Source organism: Pongo pygmaeus, chromosome 6 (genome assembly GCF_028885625.2).
Source record: "Pongo pygmaeus isolate AG05252 chromosome 6, NHGRI_mPonPyg2-v2.0_pri, whole genome shotgun sequence".
NCBI lineage: Eukaryota > Metazoa > Chordata > Mammalia > Primates > Hominidae > Pongo > Pongo pygmaeus.
This window is the reverse complement of record NC_072379.2, coordinates 4,008,718-4,035,784: the sequence shown is the minus strand read 5'-3', so window position 1 is coordinate 4,035,784 and position 27,067 is coordinate 4,008,718. Positions and strand designations below refer to the sequence as shown.

Sequence of the window (27,067 nt, the reverse complement as noted above, 5' to 3'; positions counted from 1 at the left end):
ACACAGTATAGTCCTGTCTACTAAAGATTTACACATCACAAATTTTAATTTTGGCTCAATCTATAATGTGCTGTGCTCATAGAACTATAGATCAACCTTGATGAAAAAGTCTTTGCGCAGAATGGGATGTGATATTTACATCTATAGCGGAAGCATAGATGGGGAAAGTAGCAATACCAGCTCAGGCCTCTCATGTAGAATCCACAGTGATTGGTGACTCAAAGCCGGCTCCCTCGGATGCTTTTAACAGCCTTTCGCTTCTTTCAGAGGGACCGACAGGTTTGCACTGCATTGTATTTAGAAGAGTCATGGTCAGGACATGGAGTCATTTCCTAATGATTAAAGGAATGGGACGTGATCAAGGCAAACCACCTTTTGTGCAGTATTCCTTTTCTTGCTAATTTCATAGGACAATACAAGCTTTTTTTTTCCTTATTTTGCAAAGTGGCAGATTGCAAATATTTTTATTTAAGGGGCTCTCTGAGGGTTTTCTTATTGGAATTTTCCTGTTCTCAATTCCCCTTATTCCCAAAGAGGAGAGATGAAGTCGAGATTCTCCTTCCTAGAGGCGGCCTCTAAGGCTACCTCTTATCAACAGCAGCTACCACTGTGGACCACAGGCTGCTCTCATAGTCATCACAGCCACTTATGAAGAATAAATGCATGACAGTAGCTGGAAAAATGAGAGAAATAAAGTCACTTGCCTCACAACTTAACCTCATCATAAAATGATAATAGGTTTTGTATTTTCTTAGCCACTGTACAACGCACACTCCCTAAACACTAACATTTTCCAGCATTTAGAGCTGGGCAACTCCAATGCACTTAATTTTATGTTCTCTTTCTCCTTGGTTCAGGAATAATATGTTGCCCAGTTTGAGGAAGCATCTCCGTTCTTTTTTTTTTTTTTAAGTTTAACAGAAGGTAACAACTGATAGTTTTACATTTTCTGCTAGGTCAAAAAATAACAGCTAAATTAATAATTAATAGAATAATTTCTAAATTAATAATTTCTTTTTTTTTTGAGTTGGAGTTTTGCTCCTGTGGCCCAGATTGGGGTGCAATGATGGGATCTTGGCTCACTGCAACCTCCGCCTCCTGGGTTCAAGTGATTCTCGTGCCTCAGCCTCCCGAGTGGCTGGGATTATAGGAGCCCGCCACAGTGCCCAGCTAATGTTTGTATTTTTAGTAGAGACGGGCGGGGTTTCACCATGTTGGCCAGGCTGGTCTCGAACTCCTGGCCTCAAGTGATCCGCCCACCTCGGCCTCCCAAAGTGCTTGGATTACAGGCATAAGCCACCACGCCCGGACAGCAATAATATGAACAATTTCTGAACACTGGTCATGATAGCCAAGTAAGAGTTACAGAAAAGCTTAGTGGCCTAAAAGCTAGAACAGGAGAGGGATCCATACGACAGGGGTTTTACTGCTCTATTTCCCAAGCTTCGTTACTGGAGTATTCAGAAGGATGTTTCTTGGAAGGATTCAGAACAACAACACTTTGGATTTAACGGACTTACATTCTTGGGAAACAAGTCTAGGAAGGATTTGGAAGATAAACTCAACCTCACCTTCATTTGCCGAGTTACAAATAAAGCCACTGAAATATGCTATTTTGTTTCTGAAGAAGAGTCAGTGTCGGATGCTATCTGAGATGCTGACAACACCACTTAGAGGCTCGGGCATTACCTATGATGAAAAGAAAGGCCTTTGCCCTGGCCGGTTCAAAAGCGCTCCCCCGCAGCGCTGCCTCGCAGACGTAGGGTCCGGTGTCCGCGGACGTCGGGTTGCTGATGGTGAGGCGTCTTCCAAAGCTGTGGAGGCCACTGGTGATTCTCACTCCATTCCTCTTCCAGGTCACACTCAGGTCCTCCACAGGCCTGTGGGAATGAAAGGCGTTCATGACGATTATTGTGACTCATGGAGGTGGCAATGGTCATCATCTCAGGCACTCGGCACAGGCTTGATGAAGCTAATGCTACCAGGGTGCATGGCAGGTTGAACAACGGACACTGAAAAATCAATCTAGATATAACTCTATTCCCTCCCAGCACGCATCGACGGTGCATTCTGCTCAAGGGCTATTGAGCAAGGATAGCTAATTGCCGCAGCAATGGACCATAAGTGCTAATGATCCCGTTTGCTCAGGAAATGAATGTTTAAAATAAATACTCTGAGGGGACACGACGACATGGAAGGTGGGATCATCCAAGCTTGATTCTGGAGCAACCGCTAAGTAGGCAGAGAACACCTTGGCTGACTACAGAGGAGAAGAGCAATGGACTTTTTCCTCTGCCTCAACTCCTCCCTCTTCCCTAGAGAGGATCTCAGAGGAGCCCCCCACTACCACCCAGAGCTGCACTGAAAGCACCGCCCTGTTGCAGTGGGGGACTCTGGAAGACATCAGTGTGTCCATTTCCTTATCTACCCATATCTCATTCACGGCCCACCTGGCCAAACAAGACCACTGTCGCTAGAAGGCTGAACCTCATGCTCGTGTATCCTTCTATCGTCGGCTCATCACAGGTCGTGGAATATTTACTAGGAGTCTCACAGAAGATGCGCCTCGTACCTAGCATTGGCTATGCATTCCAAGGTGGTCTCACTGGATCCAGCCACCACACTTCTGTTGCCCGGGGGAACCACAATGGTGGGGGCCATGGTTTCAGGTGTGCCAACATCTCCTGTGGCAGAGAAAAGAGAAATGTCCATGAAACTCTAAGTACAGGAGCACCTCCCGCCATTATCTGAGGGGATACGTTCCAAGACCCGTGGGGATACCTAAAACCAAAGAGAGCACCTATGCCTACAGACACAAATTGTCCCTGATGTATGACGGCTCCACACAGGATTTTTCAACTTTATGATGGTGCAAAAGTCATACACATTCAGTCCAGTCCTCGACTTACAACGGGGCTACAAAAGCACGTTTTTGACTTCCGATATTTTCAACTTCCGGTGGGTTTATTGGAACATAACCCCATCGTGAGTGGAAGGGCATCTGTTCAAAGTTTCTCCCTCTGCATACACACCTGTCATAAATGTGTAAATTAGGCACACTAAGAGACTGACTACAACTAATAATGAAACAGAACAATGATAACATAATGTAATGAAAGTTATGCGAATGTGGTCCCTCTCTATCTCTCAAAATATCTTACTGTGCTGTACTCTCCTATTTTCAGATCACGGTTGACGGAGGGTAATGGAAACCACAGAAAGTGAAATGGCAGAGAGAAGATGGGATGATCGGAGCATGACAAATGAAGACTATTGTCAGAGCCACGCTAATAGGAGACCCAAATCTCATGGCCCCTACCTGAACCCCCACGAGAAGCCCTGGGGTGGGGTCACTATCCCTGGCCTTTCTCAGACCACATGAGCTGGGGTCCAAGCACAGCCAATGTCCTTAGGCACAATCCACAGCCTGTCCTACAGGGCATGGTTACTGGACCTTATGCTACTGCTCTGTGTGTTGTGTGGCTGAGAGGCTTTATTTAAACTGTTTGGCATTTTCCAAAATGCTTGCTGGCTTCACTTTTCTTTTATTGATTTAAGACTTTGCTTACTGAGTTACCTCGTCTACCTGCTATTTCCAAATCTGTTCAATTCCACAGATATTTCATGTATCAGCCACTATGTTAGGCATGGGTGTCACTGGAAAGCGGTGGGCATTCTTACTCCGTCCAAATGTGCTTCCTTGGAGCCAATATATTCAATTAACAAAGTGTTCAGTTCTGTTACTGCAGTTTCAATCCTTTTTTCCTTTCTGAGAAGTAAATATCCTGAATCTATGTTTTTTGAGTATCAAACTATAAATAATTTAGCTCATACTTCTGGTGACAAGGGAGAAAAAAAATAGGACATATTTTTTGCCGCTTTTTTCTAAAATACATTTAACATCAAAATTAAACTACCGGCAGTACACTTTACTACTGTTTATTTAGAGAAAATGAAGGCCAATCCAACATTTCTAGAACAGGGATTTCAATAAAGGGCGGAGATGTAAGAGGCTGGAAATAAAAATAAATGGAAATGACTGCAAATGCAAAATGCTTCACCTGGGCTTCACGCTGAAGGGGCTCGCCACCATTGTGAGCGGCAGCGGAGGATTCTGGCAACTGAAAGGTTCTAGCCTGCCGGGCTGACGGTGGGGTGAGGGCCACTGAGAGAGAACAACGGGAAGGAGAGGACTGGCTTCTCATCAACTCTGATTTCCCACAGCTCTGTGCTCTGGCTTGCACTGCCTAAGCAGTATGTGATTTTTGTATTAAACGTGCATGTGAATTCTAAAAGAAAAACAGAAGCCTGATGCAGACAGAGCCAAGTAATTAATGTTTTAAAACCTATGTGTTGATTGAATAATGTGAGAGTGACTCTCACTCAGCCCTGGGTCCCTGGGGGGCTGAGGCAGCCTTCCCCGTCTCTAGACTCTCCAACTCTGCAGCGGACTCTCGAAGCTTCTCCGGACACCTGCCTGCTGATGCCTTCCCTTTGTAAAATTGCCGAGATTCTTGGGCTGGTTATCAGATTTCTGAGAAGATGGCAGAGTCCAGACGCACTCATGATGGGGCAAAGGACAGGAATGGAATGCCAATCAGACTAACGGCCTGCCTGTCATCTGTGAAAGTGGCTGATGAGGAGAAACAGCCGGAGAAGCTAATATTTGCAAATAGTTATGAGAAGTGAAGGGAGGCAGTGGCTAATGCTGAAAGGTCACTGAGCAGGGTGCTAATTTGGCATTAATCACTGCTCAGCCACGGTGGCAGATGAGGAAGCCTGAGCTCAGGACTGGGGAGGACGCCTGAGGAAAACGGTCCTTGGGCCACTGAGTCCCTCCTCCCCAGACTGGTGGGGGCTCAGCTCCTGGCAGACTCCAAGGGGCTGTGCTGTGGACAGAGGAGCCCCAAGGCTGAGTTCGCAGCCCCGCAGGGCGAAGTGCTGCAGGCACTGCACACACCCGTCCATCACGGGGTTCAGCTCCACCACGGGAGGAGGAAGCCGTCCTTTGTGTTGATTCACCTACAGCCTTAAAAGAGCAGTGGTGGCCGGGCATGGTGGCTCACACCTGTTATTCCAGCCTTAAAAGAGCAATGGTGGCCGGGCGCGGTGGCTCACGCCTGTCATCCCAGCACTTTGGGAGGCCGAGACGGGCAGATCACGAGGTCAACAGATCAAGACCATCCTGGCTAACACGGTGAAACCCCGTCTCTACTAAAAATACAAAAAAACAAATTAGCTGGGCATGGTGGCACACGCTTGTAGTCTCAGCTACTCGGGAGACTGAGGCAGGAGAATCGCTGGAACCCGGGAGGTGGAGGTTGCAGTGAGCTGAGATGGCATCACTGCAGTCCAGCCTGGGTGACAGAGCAAGACTCTGTCTCAAAAAAAAAAAAAAGCAATGGTAATACACACACAAGGTCACCTGCAAGGTGAATTTGACTTATGGAAACCACCACAGCAAGGTCAAGGTTATATAGGTCTTCTGATGGCAAAGCTATGCATTTTCTGTTGAGCCTGCGCAAAAACATTTCAGTAGAATATTACGTAAGTGACCAGAATCCAGATATTCCAATAGCAAGGATAGTGCCCATTATAGTACATATTCCTGGTATATTTTTTTCCTTTAAAAAAATTGTTTTAAATTTCAATCAAATTCATATGTGCACATAAATTAAAAAGAACATTACAGAGAGGCTTAAAATGAAACAAAACCATACCCCCCTCTCCCGAAGGCAATCTCCCCTAAATCTGTTAGTGTTTTATCTTAGTTTTGAGCTCCATGTCTTTAAATTACAGGCATCTATTGCTATGTCTTGTTTTTGGCCAATTTTAGACATTATCTATTGACTTTCTGCTACAACAGATGAGCTATTAGCTCACACCACTTCATGATACTCTCAAACAGGATTTTCACTTCTTCTGTTATTTACCTGTGTAATTTAAATATATATAAATATATATGTGTATTTTAAAAAAGATATATAGATAGATATTTTTAAGCAACAGACATAAAGAGATACATATATAGATATATACGTATGTATTTTTAAAAGATATACATAGTGAAACCCCATGTTTACAAAAAACACACACACACACACACACACACACACGCAAATACTTCTTTTTAAAAGGAAAGGCAATTAGAAATCCCAGGGGAAAAAAATCTGTAGAAGAAAGTAGAGTGTCAAGATGGCCGAATAGGAACAGCTCCGGTCTACAGCTCCCAGCATGAGCAACGCAGAAGACAGGTGATTTCTGCATTTCCATCTGAGGTAGCGGGTTCATCTCACTAGGGAGTGCCAGACAGTGGGCGCAGGTCAGTGGGTGCGCGCCCCGTGCGCGAGCCAAAGAAGGGTGGGGCATTGCCTCACTCGGGAAGCGCAAGGGGTCAGGGAGTTCCCTTTCCTGGTCAAAGAAAGGGGTGACAGACAGCACCTGGAAAATCGGGTCACTCCCACCTGAATACTGCGCTTTTCTGACAGGCTTAAAAAATGGCGCACCAGGAGATTATATCCCGCACCTGGCTCAGAGGGTCCTATGCCCAGGGAGTCTCGCTGATTGCTAGCACAGCAGTCTGAGATCAAACTGCAAGGTGGCAGTGAGGCTGGGGGAGGGGCGCCCGCCATTGCCCAGGCTTGCTTAGGTAAACAAAGCAGCCGGGAAGCTCGAACTGGGTGGAGCCCACCACAGCTCAAGGAGGCCTGCCTGCCTCTGTAGGCTCCACCACAAAGATGGGGAAAAAACAGAGCAGAAAAACTGGAAACTCTAAAAAGCAGAGCGCCTCTCCTCCTCCAAAGGAACGCAGTTCCTCACCAGCAACGGAACAAAGCTGAATGGAGAATGACTTTGACGGGCTGAGAGAAGAAGGCTTCAGACGATCAAATTACTCCGAGCTACGGGAGGATATTCAAACCAAAGGCAAAGAAGTTGAAAACTTTGAAAAAAATTTAGAAGAATGTATAACTAGAATAACCAATACAGAGAAATGCTTAAAGGAGCTGATGGAGCTGAAAATCAAGGCTCGAGAACTACGTGAAGAATGCAGAAGCCTCAGGAGCCGATGCGATCAAATGGAAGAAAGTGTATCAGCGATAGAAGATGAAATGAATGAAATGAAGTGAGAAGGGACGTTTAGAGAAAAAAGAATAAAAAAGAAACGAGCAAAGCCTCCAAGAAATATGGGACTATGGGACAAGACCAAATCTAGGTCTGATTGGTGTACCTGAAAGTGACGGGGAGAATGGAAACAAGTTGGAAAACACTCTGCAGGATATTATCCAGGAGAACTTCCCCAATCTAGCAAGGCAGGCCAACATTCAGATTCAGGAAATACAGAGAACGCCACAAAGATACTCCTCGAGAAGAGCAACTCCAAGACACATAATTGTCAGATTCACCAGTTGAAATGAAGGAGAAAATGTTAAGGGCAGCCAGAGAGAAAGGTCGGGTTACCCTCAAAGGGAAGCCCATCAGACTAACAACAGATCTCTCGGCAGAAACTCTACAAGCCAGAAGAGAGTGGGAGCCAATATTCAACATTCTTAAAGAAAAGAATTTTCAACCCAGAATTTTATATCCAGCCAAACTAAGTTTCATAAGTGAAGGAGAAATAAAATATTTTACAGACAAGCAAATGCTGAGAGATTTTGTCACCACCAGGCCTGCCCTAAAAGAGCTCCTGAAGGAAGCACTAAACATGGGAAGGCACAACCGGTACCAGCCACTGCAAAATCATGCCAAAATGTAAAGACCTTCGAGACTAGGAAGAGACTGCATCAACTAACGAGCAAAATAACCAGCTAACATCATAATGACAGGATCAAATTCACACATAACAATATTAACTTTAAATGTAAATGGACTAAATGCTCCAATTAAAAGACACAGACTGGCAAATTGGATAAACAGTCAAGACCCATCAGTGTGCTGTATTCAGGAAATCCATCTCACGTGCAGAGACACACATAGGCTCAAAATAAAAGGATGGAGGAAAATCTACCAAGCAAATGAAAAGCAAAAAAAGGTAGGGGTTGCAATCCTAGTCTCTGATAAAATAGACTTTAAACTAACTAAGATCAAAAGAGACAAAGAAGGCCATTACATAATGGTAAAGGGATCAATTCAACAAGAAGAGCTAACTATCCTAAATATATATGCACCCAATACAGGAGCACCCACATTCATAAAGCAAGTCCTGAGTGACCTACACAGAGACTTAGACTCCCACACATTAATAATGGGAGACTTTAACACCCCACTGTCAACATTAGACAGATCAACGAGACAGAAAGTCAACAAGGATACCCAGGAATTGAACTTAGCTCTGCACCAAGCAGACCTAATAGACATCTACAGAACTCTCCACCCCAAATCAACAGAATATACATTTTTTTCAGCACCACACCACACCTATTCCAAAATTGACCACATACTTGGAAGTAAAGCTCTCCTCAGCAAATGTAAAAGAATAGAAATTATAACAAACTATCTCTCAGATCACAGTGCAATCAAAATAGAACTCAGGATTAAGAATCTCACTCAAAACCGCTCAACTACATGGAAACTGAACAACCTGCTCCTGAATGACTACTGGGTACATAACGAAATGAAGGCAGAAATAAAGATGTTCTTTGAAACCAACAAGAACCAAGACACAGCATACCAGAATCTCTGGGATGCATTCAAAGCAGTGTGTAGAGGGAAATTTATAGCACTAAATGCCCACAAGAGAAAGCAGGAAAGATCCAAAATTGACACCCTAACATCACAATTAAAAGAACTAGAAAAGCAAGAGCAAACACATTCAAAAGCTAGCAGAAGGCAAGAAATAACTAAAATCAGAGCAGAACTGAAGGAAATACAGACACAAAAAACCCTTCAAAAAATTAATGAATCCAGGAGCTGGTGTTTTGAAAGGATCAACAAAATTGATAGACCGCTAGCAAGACTAATAAAGAAAAAAAGAGAGAAGAATCAAATAGATGCAATAAAAAATGATAAAGGGGATATCACCACTGATCCCACAGAAATACAAAGTACCATCAGAGAATATTACAAACACCTCTATGCAAATAAACTAGAAAATCTAGAAGAAATGGATAAATTCCTCGACACATACACTCTCCCAAGACTAAACCAGGAAGAAGTTGAATCTCTGAATAGACCAATAACAGGAGCTGAAATTGTGGCAATAATCAATAGCTTACCAACCAAAAAGAGTCCAGGACCAGATGGATTCACAGCCAAATTCTGCCAGAGGTATAAGGAGGAACTGGTACCATTCCTTCTGAAACTATTCCAATCAATAGAAAAAGAGGGAATCCTCCCTAACTCATTTTATGAGGCCAGCATCATCCTGATACCAAAGCCTGGCAGAGACACAACCAAAAAAGAGAATTTTAGACCAATATCCTTGATGAACATTGATGCAAAAATCCTCAATAAAATACTGGCAAACAGAATCCAGCAGCACATCAAAAAGCTTATCCACCATGATCAAGTGGGCTTCATCCCTGGGATGCAAGGCTGGTTCAATATACGCAAATCAATAAATGTAATCCAGCATATAAACAGAACCAAAGACAAAAACCACATGATAATCTCAATAGATGCAGAAAAGGCCTTTGACAAAATTCAACAACCCTTCATGCTAAAAACTCTCAATAAGTTAGGTATTGATGGGACGTATCTCAAAATAATAAGAGCTATCTATGACAAACCCACAGCCAATATCATACTGAATGGGCAAAAACTGGAAGCATTCCCTTTGAAAACTGGCACAAGACAGGGATGCCCTCTCTCACCACTCCTATTCAACATAGTGTTGGAAGTTCTGGCCAGGGCAATTAGGCAGGAGAAGGAAATAATGGGTATTCAATTAGGAAAAGAGGAAGTCAAATTGTCCCTGTTTGCAGATGACATGATGGTATATCTAGAAAACCCCATTGTCTCAGCCCAAAATCTCCTTAAGCTGATAAGCAACTTCAGCAAAGTCTCAGGATACAAAATCAATGTACAAAAATCACAAGCATTCTTATACACCAACAACAGACAAACAGAGAGCCAAATCATGAGTGAACTCCCATTCACAATTGCTTCAAAGAGAATAAAATACCTAGGAATCCAACTTACAAGGGATGTGAAGGACCTCTTCAAGGAGAACTACAAACCACTGCTCAAGGAAATAAAAGAGGATACAAACAAATGGAAGAACATTCCATGCTCATGGGTAGGAAGAATCAATATCGTGAAAATGGCCATACCGCCCAAGGTAATTTACAGATTCAATGCCATCCTCATCAAGCTACCAATGACTTTCTTCACAGAATTGGAAAAAACTACTTTAAAGTTCATATGGAACCAAAAAAGAGCCCGCATCGCCAATTCAATCCTAAGCCAAAAGAACAAAGCTGGAGGCATCACGCTACCTGACTTCAAACTATACTACAAGGCTACAGTAACCAAAACAGCATGGTACTGGTACCAAAACAGACATATAGATCAATGGAACAGAACAGAGCCCTCAGAAATAATGCCGCATATCTACAACTATCTGATCTTTGACAAACCTGAGAAAAACAAGCAATGGGGAAAGGATTCCCTATTTAATAAATGGTGCTGGGAAAACTGGCTAGCCATATGTAGAAAGCTGAAACTGGATCCCTTCCTTACACCTTATACAAAAATCAATTCAAGATGGATTAAAGACTTAAACGTTAGACCTAAAACCATAAAAACCCTAAAAGAAAACGTAGGCATTACCATTCAGGACATAGGCATGGGCAAGGACTTCATGTCTAAAACACCAAAAGCAATGGCAACAAAAGCCAGAATTGACAAATGGGATCTAATTAAACTCAAGAGCTTCTGCACAGCAAAAGAAACTACCATGAGAGTGAACAGGCAACCTACAAAATGGGAGAAAATTTTCACAACCTACTCATCTGACAATGGGCTAATATCCAGAATCTACAATGAACTCCAACAAATTTACAAGAAAAAAACAAACAACCCCATCAAAAAGTGGGCAAAGGACATGAACAGACACTTCTCAAAAGAAGACATTTATGCAGCCAAAAAACACATGAAAAAATGCTCACCATCACTGGCCATCAGAGAAATGCAAATCAAAACCACAATGAGATACCATCTCACACCAGTTAGAATGGCAATCATTAAAAAATCAGGAAACAACAGGTGCTGGAGAGGATGTGGAGAAATAGGAACACTTTTACACTGTTGGTGGGACTGTAAACTAGTTCAACCATTGTGGAAGTCGGTGTGGCAATTCCTCAGGGATCTAGAACTAGAACTACCATTTGACCCAGCCATCCCATTACTGGGTATATACCCAAAGGACTGTAAATCATGCTGCTATAAAGACACATGAACATGTATGTTCACTGTGGCATTATTCACAATAGCAAAGACTTGGAACCAACCCAAATGTCCAACAATGATACACTGGATTAAGAAAATGTGGCACATATACACCATGGAATACTATGCAGCCATAAAAAATGATGAGTTCATGTCCTTTGTAGGGACATGGATGAAATTGGAAATCATCATTCTCAGTAAACTATCGCAAGAACAAAAAACCAAACATCGCATATTCTCACTCATAGGTGGGAAGTGAACAGTGAGAACACATGGACACAGGAAGGGGAACATCACACTCTGGGGACTGTTGTGGGGAGCAGGGAGAGGGCAGGGATAGCATTGGGAGATATACCTAAAGTATAATAATAATAATGAATAAATAAATAAAAAAGGAAAAAAAAAAGAGTTCACTCAAAAAAAAAAAAAGAAAGTAGAGAGTGAGAAAAACATGATTTTTAAAAAATGACAAAGATAAAATCTTCCATTGAGACTTATCAACATTTTCACTCTGTAGAGGTATTATACTTTGTAGCATTTAAAATATTTGTAACATTTTCAAGTTTTCAATTAAAAAATAAGATAGGAAAAAAATGAGAAAATTAAAAATAAATAAGAAAAGAAAGAAATATAATCTCTCTATACTGTATACTGTCTAGCTGTGCAGTAGATAATCTTTACATAGTAAATATAATATAAACACTGTATATTTATTTCAACTTTAGAATTAATCCACAGTCTAAAATACCGAAGTAATTGTGCCTAGGAAACAGAATGTAAATGTTTTTAACCTGGACAATATGAAACTGCAGAAGACGGAGTGAGGTGGAAGAGCAGAAGAGAATTGGGGGTGAGGGTGGCTTCCCATTACACAACAGGGAGGGAAAAGCTACTGTTTCCAGTAGCACAAGAAATAAGCTTGTGAGTGTGTGTGCATGCTCATGTATATATCGTAGAGTTACAATGGTAAACAACAAAAGGCCTACACATACTGTTTGGACTGTATTTTGAGAAGGATACGTGAAGAGGCATGAGGTAAAAAGCTCATTCATCACAGCAGAAGGTCAACAGGTAACGTCTAAAATTGGTAAATCAAGAACTAGCAATAGACACATATTGTTAAGACAGGGAGTTAAATATTAACACAAAGGGTTAAATACAGAATAGCATGCCTTTGGTGTGAGAGTGGCAAAAACTGCTGCATTCTGTGTAGACCCTTTTGTACTGTTTTCTTTTACCCACATGAAGGCAATCTACCCAGCTCCCTTTAAACACAGAGACATTCCCTTTCCTGTTTGGTGTGGACTTGTCACTGTGAGACTCTCTCCCTTTCCTGTTTGGTGTGGACTCGTCACTGAGACTCTCCTCCGCTGCATTCTTGGGTAACACCTGCCGTTCCCTGGACCTCACTGTCTCCTTCTTCTTGGCATATGTCCTCATTTAGCTAGAGTATCCTTAAATAACTTAAAAAGTAAGTTTTCAAAGTTCTTGAATGAGGTAAAAAATGATTTTTGGCCAGGCTTAGTGGCTTACATCTGTAATCCCAGCACTTTGGGAGGCCAAGGTGAGTGGCTCTCTTGAGCCCAAGAGTTTGAGATGAGCCTAGGCAATATGGCAAAACCGTGTCTCTATCCAAGGAAAAAAAAAAAATTAAGAGGTGTAGTGGCACACACGCATGTAGTCGCAGCTACTCAGGAGGCTGAGGTGGGAGGCTCACTTCAATTCAGGAGTTTGAGACCAGCCTGGGCAACATAGTGAAACCCCATGTCTACAAAAATAATTTTTTTATTAGCCAGGTTTAGTGGTCTGTGCCTGTGTTCCCATCTACTTGGGAGGCTGAGGTGGGAGGATCGCTTGAGCCCAGGAGGGTGCAGCGAACTATGATCATACCACTGCACTCCAGCCTGGGCAACAGAGCAAGACTCTGTCTCAAAAAAATAAATAAAATAAAATGCGTCTAAGTGTAGGGGGGTTTATACATTGTGCTAGGTAACTAAAAGGTCCTTTCACTCTAGACATGCACACCTGACAGCATTAGTTCCTTCATAATTTTCTCCCCTCTGCTTTCTGTGTTTTTTCTTTCTAGGGCTCTTATTGGTTGGATTTTAGGACTCTGAATTGATTCAACATGCTTCTTACTTTTTTCCAATATTTTCCTTTTTTTAATTTTGGAACAAGCACCTCAACTTTATCTTTTTTTTTTTTTTTTTTTTGAGACAGAGTCTTGCTCTGTCGCCCAGGCTGGAGTGCAGTGGCACGATCTCGGCTCACTGCAAGCTCTGCTTCCCAGGTTCACGCCATTCTCCTGCCTCAGCCTCCTGAGCAGCTGGGACTACAGGCGCCCGCCATCACGCCTGGCTTATTTTTTTGTATTTTTAGTAGAGATGGGGTTTCACCACGTTAGCCAGGATGGTCTCGATCTCCTGACCTCGTTCGTGATCCTCCCACGGCCTCCTGAAGTGCTGGGATTCCAGGCGTGAGCCACCAAGCCCGGCCCTCAACTTTATCTTCTAACTGGTCTTTTGGATGTTTATTTCAGTAACCATATTGTAACTCCCAAGACTTTTTGTCCTCTGTTCATTTTTCATTGCATCCTGTTCTTGTTTCATGGGTGAAATACATTTCTAAATGTCTCGGAGAGTATAAATACTTTCTGAAGTTCTGTTTTGTGTTCCTCTGGGATCTTTTTTCTCCCTCTTTGTTAATTTGGTATATCTTTTATAGGAAGGGCTTTCTTCAAATGATCCCTGTGTCCTTTTATACATATGAATGAACCAGGAGATGTCAACTGATGACTTCACTTTAATAAAGTGAAACACTCACTATTATTCTGAAGGGACCCTAAATCCCAGAGTGTGGATGTCTTTTCTCTGGGGCCGTTCATTATCTATAGCTTTCTGTTTGTCTGTTCATCTACCTTTTTATTCTAGCTTAAGTATTCTGCTTACAGTTTGAGGGGTAACAAGTAGTCTGTTTTTGTTGTCTGTTTTTGAGACAGAGTCTCACTTTGTCAGCCAGGCTGGAGTGCAGTGGCACAACAATCTCAGCTCACTACAACCTCCACCTCCCAAGCTCAACTGATTCTCCTGTCTCAGCCTCCTGAGTAGCTGGGATTACAACATAGACTGTTCTTTATACAAACTACCAATGGCTTCCCCTGTTTTTAGCTCTCTGTCATAACCAGCCCCTCCATGACCAAGTCTGCCCCAAGTGTCCTCAGGCTGAGGCCCTCTCCCCAAGTGGTTGTTATGCCTCCCTCTGAGATCCGCTTTCCGGGTGTTTGTTCTCATCCTTCATTGGTACTGGCTCCTCTCCCTTTCTTTTTGTTATTGTGGACCTAAGTCTCTTCCTCTTTTACTGCTTTTGAGTGGATTTTTTGCTCCTTTTGTAAGCAAGAGAAGGTCAACGGATGGACTTTGCCATTTTTTACCTGCCATGATGGCTTGTCTACCAAAAGGTTTTCCAAGTTCAATTTTTAGAAGATGCAAAGAATATCTAAGCATTTTTAAAAGAATGAAACAACCTTTTTATTTCTGTTATTTGCATAATATCTGAGATATAATAAACATTCATCAAATACTCAATGATTAATTTATCATAAATATTCTAAAATAAAGAGCCACTGCTACTATTACCTTCTGCTTCAACATCCTACATTAACAAAACATTTTTAAAATGCCATATACCAATGAATAAGGCCTCAGTTCCAAGAACGAAAACAAAAGTAGAGAAAGGAATTCTATTTTGCCAAGCTGCCATGTAGCCACAAAACATCTTGGTAAATGATTTACACATGTTGCCCATTTAATATAATGACAACCCAGAAAGATAACGATTGTTATCCCTCTTTTACAGATGACAAAATTGAGGCCCTAAGTCACATGGTTTCAAGTGATAGAGAAAAGCTTTAAATAATGGAATGTCTTCAGCCAAAGTTGATAATCTTTCTTTTACATAATGCTGCCTCCTCCTAACAAAAACACTGGTTGTGTTCTGTTAAGCAAAAATTAAATTAACTAGAACACTCCTTCCCTCAAGCATTTCCTTAATTGAGACTTTACAGTAGTGTTCTCAACTGAACGTTTCCCAGGCTGGTTTTAGGTGGCTGGAGGTGAAGACACTGAATCAAAAGAGGATTTCTGCAGAAGTCAGCAACCAACGGGCACCAGGTAGCTTCAGAGCAGAAAGGCAAACACTTCAGATGACGCCTCTTTGTAGTTACAGGAATAAAGAACACGTAGCAGAGGGAAACGAAGCCTAATCCTAGTCAATTTCCCCCACATGAACCTCTTTACTCACAGAAAAGGCTGAGGAGGGAGAAGCTGTCTAGGTCGCATTTAATTAAAAAGTATATTTAAAGAATATCAAGTCTCTGAAACAGGAAAAAAATAAGGTTCAAAGTTAACCCGAACTGCTAAGCTGTGGAATTACTGCAGATAAAGTCGGATGAATGGAAAACACCCTGTTCCATGGCAGCCCCGCACCGTGCTCTGGGTTGGGGAGCGGTGGAATGAGCAACAGCAGGTCATGGAGCCTCCGCGCTACGAACACAACCAGGAGGCGGGGGGCGGGGGGGGGGGGGGGCCCGGGGGGGAATGGACTCTGCCCTGAAGGAGGAGAGGAAAGGAAGCAGCCCTGTAGGCAGCTAGGCACACAGCTTTCCAGGCAGAGAGAACAGAATATGCAAGACCCGAGACATAAGTGGGGAGGACGGGGGAGGAGGAAGTGGGGGGAGAAGGGGAGAGAAGGGGAGGAAGGGGGAAGGGAGGGGAGGAGGGGGGAGAAGAAAGGAAGGGGGAGGGGAGGGGAGGAGGGGGGAGGGGAGGAGGGGGGAGGGGAGAAGGGGGGAGGGGAGAAGGGGAGAGGGGAGGAGGAGGGAGGAGGAGGAGGGAATGGAAGGAAGAAAGAGGAGGGAGGGAAGGAAGGGAGGGAGGAGGGAAGGGGAAGAACGGAAGAGGGAAGAGGGAGAAGGGAGGGGGGAGGGGCAGAGAGGGGGGAGGGGCAGAGTAGGGGGAGGGGGCGGAGTAGGGGGAGGGGGAGGAGTAGAGGGAGGGGGAGGGGAGGATGAGGGGAGGGGGAGGAGAAGGGCAGGCGGAGGCCAAGGTAGTGGCTAAACCTTGAGCCTGGTGGGAAGGTGGGAAGGCGGGAAGTCCGGCCACAGCTCAGAGGGAACATCCTGCACTTAGGGCTCTGAGCACTGTTGCTCCCCCACTTTTGTTACAAAGATCTCAGCACCTCATTAAAAAACACAGCCTTCTATTTTCAGGAAAAGTCTATGCCCTAAAGGAGTGGGATTTTCCAGAACATCGGAGACAGCAAATCCTACGTTTTGGTTTACTCTATTAAAACCACTGCCTTCCGTGTCTGGATTCACAGCCGAGTGCTCTTGGCGAATACGCCTCTTGAAACTTTTGCAGCAGCCAGCTCGAACAGGGACAGGCCATGGGCCGTTCTCCGCATGGGGCCAGGCTGCTCCCTGTGCCACACCAGAAAACAATGAGGTCAAAGCCGCCCTCAACCAAAAGATGCTGAGTCATATTTTCCCTGAGCCATGAGAGTCAGGCATAACCTCCAAGAGGACACGGGCAACACGAACCACATAAATAGACATTTCCAACGAGAAGCGGCTTTGTTACGAGAAAAACCGTAGTACAAGTGCCACAAATTCTAAGATTAAAATCAATCTCCAGGGTTTTCCTTTTTAGTGTGTCTACATCTATAGGGGTTTTCTTTTTGTAGAAACAGGATTCCAGCAAAAAACCAGCAGGCAAGGGGTCTACAGGACCATCTGAAAACTCAGTAACTTCCTGCTCCAAAAATAATTGGTCTAAAACTTGTAGAAACAAGAGAAAACATTTTTTAAAACACACACACACACACACACGGAAAAAGACCCTATTTTAAAAGCTCAATGTTGAGCAATACGTTCTTTGGCTTCTTTTAAATCTTTTTCCAACATCCTATCATAGTATTTTTTGATCGTGTTGTCCAGATGAGATAACAGAAAAATGCTTTAGAATTTTGCCAACTGGTTATCTGGAGAGAAGATGAAGGGATCCCTCTCAAGCTGCTGCCTCGGGGACCCCTGTTCCTCTGACACTGCCCCGTCTCTGCAGAGTCATTACCTGCTGGTGGGCTGTGTGAAATAAGGAGGGACGCACGTCTTATTTATCTCTGTACCCAGCAAAGTGCTTAGACGACAACAGCCTGACTATAAGCACTTGCTGAGAGAAGATTGAAGTCTTGGCCGGGTGCAGTGGCTCACGCCTGTAATCCCAGCACTTTGGGAGGCTGAGGTGGGCGGATCATGAGGTCAGGGGAACCAGACCATTCTGGCTAACACGGTGAAACCCCGTCTCTACTAAAGATACAAAAAATTAGCTGGGCATGGTGGCGGGCGCCTGTAGTCCCAGCTACGGGAGGCTGAGGCAGGAGAATGGCGTGAACCTGGGAAGCGGAGCTTGCAGTGAGCCAAGATCATGCCACTGAACTCCAGCCTGGGCGACAGAGCAAGACTCCATCTCAAAAAAAAAAAAAAAAAAAAAAGAATGAAGTCTTGTCCAAATATACCACGGCTGGTTATCACCAGCAGATCACGATTGCTACAGGATGGCTGCAACAGTAACAACTGCCTCTTATTTCAGGAGCATGGTGGCAGGTGCTGGGGATACAAAGTTGAACTGGCTAATGTCCACATCATCAAAGAGGTTCGAGTTTGGTAGAGGATGGCAACCACATGAACAGAGCAAGCACGTTGTGGCGGAGCTACGAAAGCCAAAGAGAAGGGAGATGGCAGGGTGTGGAGGGTGGGTGTGGCGTTGAGGTCAGTTCTTCCAGGGGAAATCGGGAAAGGTTTGAGCAGGGAAGATGGATAAGTATCCCCCAGTCAGACAATGGAAGGAAAGGCATTTCAGGAATAGGAGAAAAGGAGGAAGCCTGTTTGGCCCATTTGGGAAAAAGGAAGCAATTCTTGGTGGTTGAGGGGCAGTGGGGGGCATGGGTGTGGCCACAGCTGGCCACGGAGGAGGCCGGAGCACCACACTCAGGAGTGTGCACTTGATCCATCAGGGAATGGAGAGGCAGCCAAGGGTGTCAAGGAGGAAAGCCACAGCCAGGCTTGCACACTGTCTAGAGTGGGTGGGAGCACGGTCAGGGAGCCACAGCCAAAGCCTACCACATGGTTTGGGAAAAGGGTGCAAACTCCAATGGGTCAAGGGTGTTGCTAAGAGGAGGAAGAAAGATGGGGGTGAGTATGACAGACAGAAGGGGGCAAAGGGAGGGGCGAGAGGGACAGAGGCTTCTAAGACCCCTTGCTTCCCTACAGGTTCCTCGCTTGAGCTGCTTGGTGGGTGGCCGGGCAGCTTATAAGAGAGGAAGCTCAGGAGAGAGACGGGGGCTGGGAGTGGCAGTGCTGGCCTGTCAGGAGGGAGGAGAAGGGAAGGCGTTCTGCAGAAGCTGCCCAAGCTTCCTAAGAAGTGCCTGCAGGGTACCCAGGTGCGCAGGTTCAGGGGGTACATGGGCGGTGATTGAAAGGAGATCAAGAGGCCACTCCATGAGAGCGTGAGGAGTGAGCACAGGAGACGGCCTGCAGAGAAGCCAGGGAGCACTGACCTTTATTTTTTTAATTAATTAATTTATTATTATTATTTTTGAGACAGAGTCGCACTCTGTCACCCAGGCTGGAGTGCAGTGGCATGATCTTGGCTCACTGCAACCTCCACCTCCCAGGTTCAAGCGATTCTCCTGCCTCGGCCTTCGGGGTAAGCTGGGATTACAGGCGCCTGCCACCACACCTGGATAATTTATGTATTTTTAGTAGAGACGGGGTTTCACCATGTTGCCCAGGCTGGTCTCCCAAAGTGTGTCAGCCTCCCAAAGTGCTGGGATTACAGGCGTGAGCCACCACACCCGGTCAGCACTGACCTTTAAAGATGAGGCCCACGGAGTCCACTGAAGACAGTGAGAACGATGGCCAGAGCTGGGAAGGAAGAAGAAGATGCCATAAAACGGGAAGGAAGGAGGCTATTGCTTTTTTCCAAATGAACAGGCGTTTTCATGTATAAAACCAAGGCTACTTCTGCTAGAGTTTTAAGATGAGTCTTCGAGTTTGCCTTGCAGGACAGAGGCTAAGGAATGCAGAGCTATATAGAAGCAGAAGTCCTGACCTCCACCAAGCAGGGTTTCACTGTCCCGCAAAGCATGTTTAGATATTCTAAATATCCAACTTGAATCACTATTCTGTTCAGTTCTGTAGGTCAGTTTCTGCAGCCAGGGTGGCTCCAGCCATTCTCCACCTGCTTTCTGACAATGAGACGCACAGGAACTGGTGAGTCTTTCCTGGCTTTGAACATTGCCTACGCATCGCAAGGTGCACTGGTGGTTTTTCATGGGTTGGGTGAAGACAGCTCCATGACACTTCATTTAAAATCAGGTAAATTTTTTGCTTATTAATTCCCTTTAGAACTACGTGAAGACTGTCACCTTTCTCTGCATTGTTAAAATGGCCTGGCAAAGGAATTAAGACCTTTCCTGTCTGCAAAAGCATCTCAGAGCAACAGGTGTGTCGGATCTCTTTCCACCAAGGGGAGCAGACATCTGGATAGCTCAGGCTGTGACTCTACTCACGCGATACATATTTTTAAAGAGACTCAGATATACATACACATATATACGTATGTATCTCCAAGAACCCAGATACATTATTATTTTTTTCTTAAAATGTCCAAAGTGAAAGACGTGCAGCCAACACGGAGATCCAGGTCATCCCCAGCCCACCGAGAGGCGAGTCTCTTGTGGCAGAACCTGCACTTCGTTGTGAAAACTGAAATACACTGGGATTTCTTTTCTAACAAGAAAAAAACATGTTCACGAAATAGAAAACTCCTCCCACCCTTTACCTTCCACACGTTCACCTTCTTAATCTGTACTTGCCCAGCCCCTGGACGCGGGAAGCTGGTTTATACATTTCTGAGTGTATATTTTGTTGTGCATGGACATTTTCTATTCTTTTAAGAGCTGCCTCCTTTATAGTTCATCATCCAGAAGGCAATCACGAATGCCAAAGGCATTAGGATCGTGCAGTGAGAGGAATCAGACGTGTGGGGACAGGGCAGGCACCCTCACAAACCCAACCTCAAAAGATCTAATCCCAAAAAATTCCCTGGAGACAGGTGTTCCCCGCTGACTAGATTCTTCTCATTTCCTGCCCAGCAGCAGGGAGGGAAAGGGAAAGGGAGGAAATATGGTCGTATATCCCATTTCCAATTCTCTCTTTCACGCACCTTCGTTTTTATCTGAACACACTGCTTCTGGACTTTTCTACTGATGAGAGATGATAAATAAAATAATATGACAGTTTGACAAACAATCCGGCAGTTTCTTTTCTTCTCATTTATAACATATTTGAAAACTTACACATTTGGAAATGAATGGAAGGTAACAAAGAATGTATCTTCTTCGGCTTTTTACTGGGCAGAGAAAAATGAAGGTGATAAAAGACAGTGCTGAAGTTGGCTCATGGATTTGTTTATTTAGTTCAGGATAAGCACAAATTGATAAACCATAAAATAGGTGCATGTGTTTAGGAGCTCCATGATTGGACGCTAGAGTGATCCAAATATCTGACTCAAGAAACAACAGCTGAGGATCTCCTTTTTTTTTTTTTTTTTTTTGAGACGGAGTCTCACTCTGTCGCCCCAGGCTGGAGTGCAGTGGAGCAATCTTGGCTCACTGCAAGCTCTGCCTCCCAGGTTCACACCATTCTCTTGCCTCAGCCTCCCAAGGAGCTGGGACTACTGGTGCCTGCCACCATGCCCAGCTAATTTTGTTTTTGTATTTTTAGTAGAGATGGGGTTTCACCGTGTTAGCTAGGTTAGTCACGATCTCCTGACCTTGTGATCCACCCGCCTCGGCCTCCCAAAGTGCTGGGATTACAGGCATGAGCCACCATGCCTGGCCGAGGATCTGCTTTTTATCCAAACACATGAATGCATAATCTCCCACTGAATAGAAGAACCATCCCCAATAGAAAGACTGGGATCATAAGTCTTTTCAGTGGACCAAGGGGTAAGAGGGTATTTGTCTCAAGATTAGGTCCACTTCTGAATGGAATTCTAAAGTTGCTGAGAATGTAACCAGGCATGTAACAGATCGCTTTTAGCTGTGATAAGATATGGCCTGGAGGCCGGGTGCGGTAGCTTATGCCTGTAATCCGAGCACTTTGGGAGGTCAAGGCAGGTGGATCGCCTGAGGTCAGGAGTTCAAGACCAGTCTGGGCAACATGGTGAAATCCCGTTTCTACTATATATACAAAATCAGCCAGGCATGGTGGTAGGTGCCTGTAATCCCAGCTACTCAGGAGGCTGAGGCAGGAGAATCGCTTGAACCTAGGAGGCGGAGGTTGCAGTGAGCCGAGATCATGCCATTGCACTCCAGTCTGGGCGACAGAGCGAGACTCTGTCTCAAAGAAAAAAAAAAAAAGAAATGCTCTTGAGTAATTTTGCCAAGCATGCAAGCCTGGGCGTGGAGCCCAAGCCCATCGGGGCAACTGATGCCCATCTGAGGCTATTAACACGGACAATGGGATCCTGCAGGACGCGCAGGCAGGGGCCTTTGAAGCCTTGGTCCTCCTCGACCCAAACTGCAGGAGCTCCCTGGCACAAAGCTCTTTTCAAAGTTGAAACGAGAGACACAAAACATTGAGAGGCTGCTAGGCAGAGTGGCTAAGATTCTTAGATCCGTCCAGCGAACACCATTGTGTTTAAACCTTGGAATGGAGGGATCCAAACGGACCTGCAATTTTGTTTTTAATGTCCACAAAAGCATCCTGTTAAGCCCAGTGTTTAAGAAGAGCGGTGAGGACGCTGCCTCAATGATCCCGCCTCTGCAGGCTGGGTGGTTCTGCCGCATGGCCTTTGGTCTTCCCCGTGGTTCTCAGCTCCATCTGAAGAATGACTTGTGCTGGTTTTGTTCATGTCTGTCTCTCCCCACTGGAACGCATGACCATGAGCACAGGCATTTTCATCTGCCCTGTTCTGCCCATATTCCCAGGGCCTAGAACAGTGCCTGATACGTCATAGGCGCCTCATAAATATCTGTTGAGTGAACAGAGTGAGGTCCTTGGGACAAGGCTGTCCTTCCTGGGTAGACCACTGCATGGCCAAATGTAAGAGAGCTGAGAGGTTTCAACTCCAGATCTCGGTGCAGTCTTGTTGAGAACTGCTGTGCTCTTGAGGCACACGCCACTGCACGGACAGTTTTCTTGACATGCCAGTCAAGACCAGGCACATGATGATCACGGCCAGGCAGCCAGGGCTTCTCTTTCACAGCCTCTCCGAGTTCCAACATTCCTGAGCTTTAGCTGCACCTGACCATGTGGCATTCTCTGAAACATCTCCTATGCCCTCCTTGGACCTGAGTGTCCCCACCTGTAACAGCTCTCTCCATTCCTATCTCGTCCCCGCCCCTACTGCTGCCTCCTGAAATCCCACCCATCCAGCAGGGCCCAGAGGACACAGCGCCTCCTCCAGGCAGGCTTCCCAGTACCCCTGATTAAAGTAGCCTTTCCTCTTTGTACTTTTGGTACACTTTTTTTTCCCCCCATTGAGGTTACATACACAAAACATAAAATACCACCTTAACCATTTCTAAGTGAACAGTTCACTGGCGTTAAGGATGCTCAAGCTGTGATGTAGCCATCACTACTACACATCTCCAAATTTTTTTTTTTTTTTTTTTTGAGACGGAGTCTTGCTCTGTCACCCAGGCTGGAGTGCAGTGGCGCGATCTCAGCTCATTGCAGCCTCCACCTCACGGGTTCACGTGTTTCTCCTGCCTCAGCCTCCCAAGTAGCTGGGACTATAGGCACCTGCCACCACACCCGGCTTTTTTTTTTTTTTTTTGTAGTTTTAGTAGAGATGGGGTTTCACCATGTTAGCCAGGATGGTCTCGATCTCCTGACCTCATGATCCGCCTGCCTCGGCCTCCCAAAGTGCTGGGATTACAGGCATGAGCCACCGCGCCCGGCCCAAAACATTCTTATTTTCCCAAACTGAAACTCTGCACCCCATTAAACACTCACTCCCCACTTCCTCCTCCCCAGCCCCTGGCACCCACCATCCTACTTTCTGTCTCTGTGAACTTGATTCTAGATACCTCATGGAAGTGGAATCATACAGTATTTGTCTTCTGCTGTCTGCCTTAATTCACTTACCATAATGTCCCCAAGGTTCATCAATGCAGCATATGTCAGAATGTCCTTCCTTTTCAAGGGTGAATCATATTCCACTGTGTGGATGGACTCCATTGAGTTTATCCACTGATGTGTCCATGAACACTTGGGTTGTTCCCACCTTCTAATTAGCATGAATAGTGCTGCTATAAACAGGTGTGCAAACATCTGTTCAACTCTCTGCTTTCAGCTCTTTTGGGTATATATCCAGAAGTGGAATTGCTACACCATACGGTAACCTGACGTTTAATTTTTGGAGGAACCACCATGCTGTTTTCCAAAGGATGCTTCGTTATACATTCCTCCTAGCAGTGCATAAGCATTCCAGTTTCTCCACATCCTTGCCAACACTTGTTACTTTCTGTTTTTGTTTTGTTTTCTGTTTTGAATTATAGCCATCCTAAAGGGAGCGAGGTGGTCTTTCATTGTGGTTTTAATTTGCAGTTCCCTCATGATTAGTGATGTTGAGTATTTTTTCATGTGCTTACCAGTCATTTGTATCTCTTCTTTGGAGAAATGCCTATTCCAGTTCTTTGCCCATTTTTAAATCAGCTTATTTTTTCTGTTGTTGAGTTGTAGGAATTCTTTGTATAGTCTGGATTTTAATCCCTTATTACATATGTGATTTGCAAATATTTCCTCCCATTCCATGGGTTGCCTTTTCACTCTGTTGACAGTGTCCTTTGATGCAGAAGAGTTTTCAATTTTGATTTTTTCTTTTGTTGCCTGTGCTTTTAGTGTTATAAATATCATTGCTAAATCTAATGTCATAAAGTTTTCTTCTAGGAGTTTTATAGTTCTAGGTCTCACATTTAGGTTTTTGACCCATTTTGCATTAAGTTTTGTACACGGTGTCAGGTGTGGGGTACACCTGCTATACTCTGTTAATATGGCTTTGTAGCAGGTGTTGCCTGTGCCCTGCCCATCGTCCCTGGCACTCACCATTTACCAACAGGCCTGGGGCTTTTCGCAAGTACCCATCAGTTCCTACCAAAGGCCATTCTGTGGCCAGAGATATAGCCAGCTTACAAAGGTGAGGCAGATAGACAGAAAAGAATGCTCTCAAAGTTGTTCTTGCCAATACAGGAGGGGAGTTGATGCGTAAATACCCAGGCTTCCTCCCCTCCTTGGGTAAGCAACACCGAAGGGGCTTTGCACAGTCTCCCTGGGGTTGCCTTGGGGCTGAGCCTCGCTGCTCACCACACTGATGAATGCTCACTGATTAGTGCTCACCAGTGCCTTTCCATGCTGTGTCCTTTGCACACTCCTCTACTCACACTTCCTGGGGTCAGCACTCAGTGCACTATTGCATGTACATCTTTTTGAGCTCACAGGCTCTACTTCTGGGGAAAGTAGGACAAAAGCCCATCTCTTTCAGCCTTGTGCATTTGGACATGTGCTTAACGGCCCCACTCCTTGCAAACTCCTGGAAGGCACGTGATACTTGTGGACCCCTGTATGCTTCAGAGCATCTGGCAAACAGTAAGTGCCTAATAGATGTTTGCTAAAATTGCAAGAGTGTAACTTTACACTTTCCAAATGGACATCAACACCTCATGTTGATGTCTACAACTTCATCCTACACCTCATCCTACAACTTCCTCAGGTCAAGAATTTTGCATGCACATTTTCAGAAAGGCAGGAAAGCTCTGGGATGTTTGTGACTGTTTGCTGGGCTCCAGTCCACTGATAATCAGATGTTATTTGCATAGCCTGTGATTCACAAACAGTATCTGTAACTAGAAAAATGTCTTTAATAGATAAACCAAGAACAAAGACATTCAATCCTGAGTCCCTGGAGAAAACAGAAAATTGTCTTAACAAATGCTTTGAACACAAGAGAGAAAGAAAAAAAGAGATAAATAAGAAGGAAGGGGGTCACACTCTGTTCAGAAAATGTATCTTGAAATTCACAATTATGCCCCCTCCTTAAAATACAAGAAAGATCTTTAGAAAACCCGACTGAATTGAAGTTATTTTCTCTTGCTACAGATACCACTGTTCAACTCACAGACTAGAAATTACGGCTATTCAGGCAGAAGGTAAATTCACCATCTAGTTATAAAGACGCCTGCCTGGATGCCGTGCGGCTGGTGAATGCCCCCCGGGCTGTTTGTTACATTTTGAAGACTTTCTTAACAGGAACAACACCAAACAGAAAGCTTTCTCTTCCACACTTTCCCCTAGCCATGGGAAAAACACACAGAGCCAAGCGCCAACCTTTTGAGAGACAGGTTTCTTGGGGCTTCAGTTTCTAACCAGAAAGGGCACTCCATGGACCAATAGGTCACCCCCCTTTTTATTTTTTCATATCTTAAGTAAAACCAGACCTTCTCAAGTTAGAAATTCACAACCAAATGCTGAAAGGCAGTAGTACCCGGGACAGAAGAAATATTTTTATCAGTCATAGGGCACTTTTTTTCTCACGTATTCCCACCTTAAATGCAAAGGTTTATACAAATATATCAATGAACACTTCCTCTGCCATGCTTTTAGATAATCAGTGTCTTGTTTATTTCATTTTTGAGGAGCATGAACTCTGAGGAAGAAAATCTTGCAGTGTTTCTATACTAACCAACATCAAGTGATAGACTACTCAATGTTCCAAAATGATGAGGAGCAGTAAACAACTGAAGCTAACCACATCCTTTGATGGTGTTCATTCCAAAACAGCTCCAGGAATGGAACAGCATCCCGTGTCCGAACACCAGGATCAGCTGGGTGCGGCGGCTCACACCTGTAATCCCAGCATTTTGGGAGGCTGAGGCAGGAAGACTACTTGAACCCAGAAGTTTCAGAGCAGCCATGGAAACATGGTAAAACTCTGTATCTACAAACATTTTTTATAATTAGCTGGGAGTGGTGGCGCAAGCCTGTAGTCCCAGCTACTCGGGAGGCTGAGACAGGAGGATCACTTGAGCCCAAGAGGTCAAGGCTGTAGTGAGCTATGATCATGCCGCTGCACTCCAGCCTGTCTCAAAAAAAAAAAAGAAAAAAAAAAATAGGATCCAGGAGCATTTCCCTCCAGAGGATGGAGAGAGGATCTGTGCTACCCTCATCTCCAGGTGGCTTTGGCTGGGCTGTGTCCTCCACCAGCATGGTGGGACCAGCTGCCCCCAGGGCAGGTTCTGGGCTCAGCCTCTTTGGGGATTCACTGTCCTGAGTAGAGAGCCCTGATTCTGAGAAGCGTAAATAATCAGGCTCAGCACAATTGGCCACACCCTATCTGAACACACAGGTGAGACAGAGGCAGGTGTTGGCTTCTTGTGGGGGTCTCTCTGTCTCTCTCTTTTGTGTACACGCTTGTTCTCTCCTGTCTATCTCTGGGAATGGGTGGGTCATTGTTTTGGACGAGGAGCAGAGAAAACAAGGCCACAGAACGAGCCAGGCACAGGGATGCTTTGATAGTGAAGAACGATAACTCACAACTGGAGAGGAATTTCCCCTTCTGTT

The 27,067-nt window shown here is 44.7% G+C and overlaps 1 protein-coding gene across 4 annotated transcripts in view; it reads right to left on the bottom strand.

The window, feature by feature from the left end:
• Positions 1-27,067, bottom strand: part of SDK1 (sidekick cell adhesion molecule 1) — a 989,261-nt gene that overhangs the window by 310,613 nt on the left and 651,581 nt on the right. For all 4 annotated transcript variants that reach the window (XM_063667220.1, XM_063667221.1, XM_054494717.2 and 1 more), the window contains exons 6-7: positions 2,573-2,684; positions 1,690-1,880 (exon numbers count right to left, since the gene is read on the bottom strand). In XM_063667220.1, the coding sequence (XP_063523290.1) occupies positions 1,690-1,880; positions 2,573-2,684 (303 nt within the window). The remainder of the gene's footprint in view (positions 1-1,689; positions 1,881-2,572; positions 2,685-27,067) is intronic.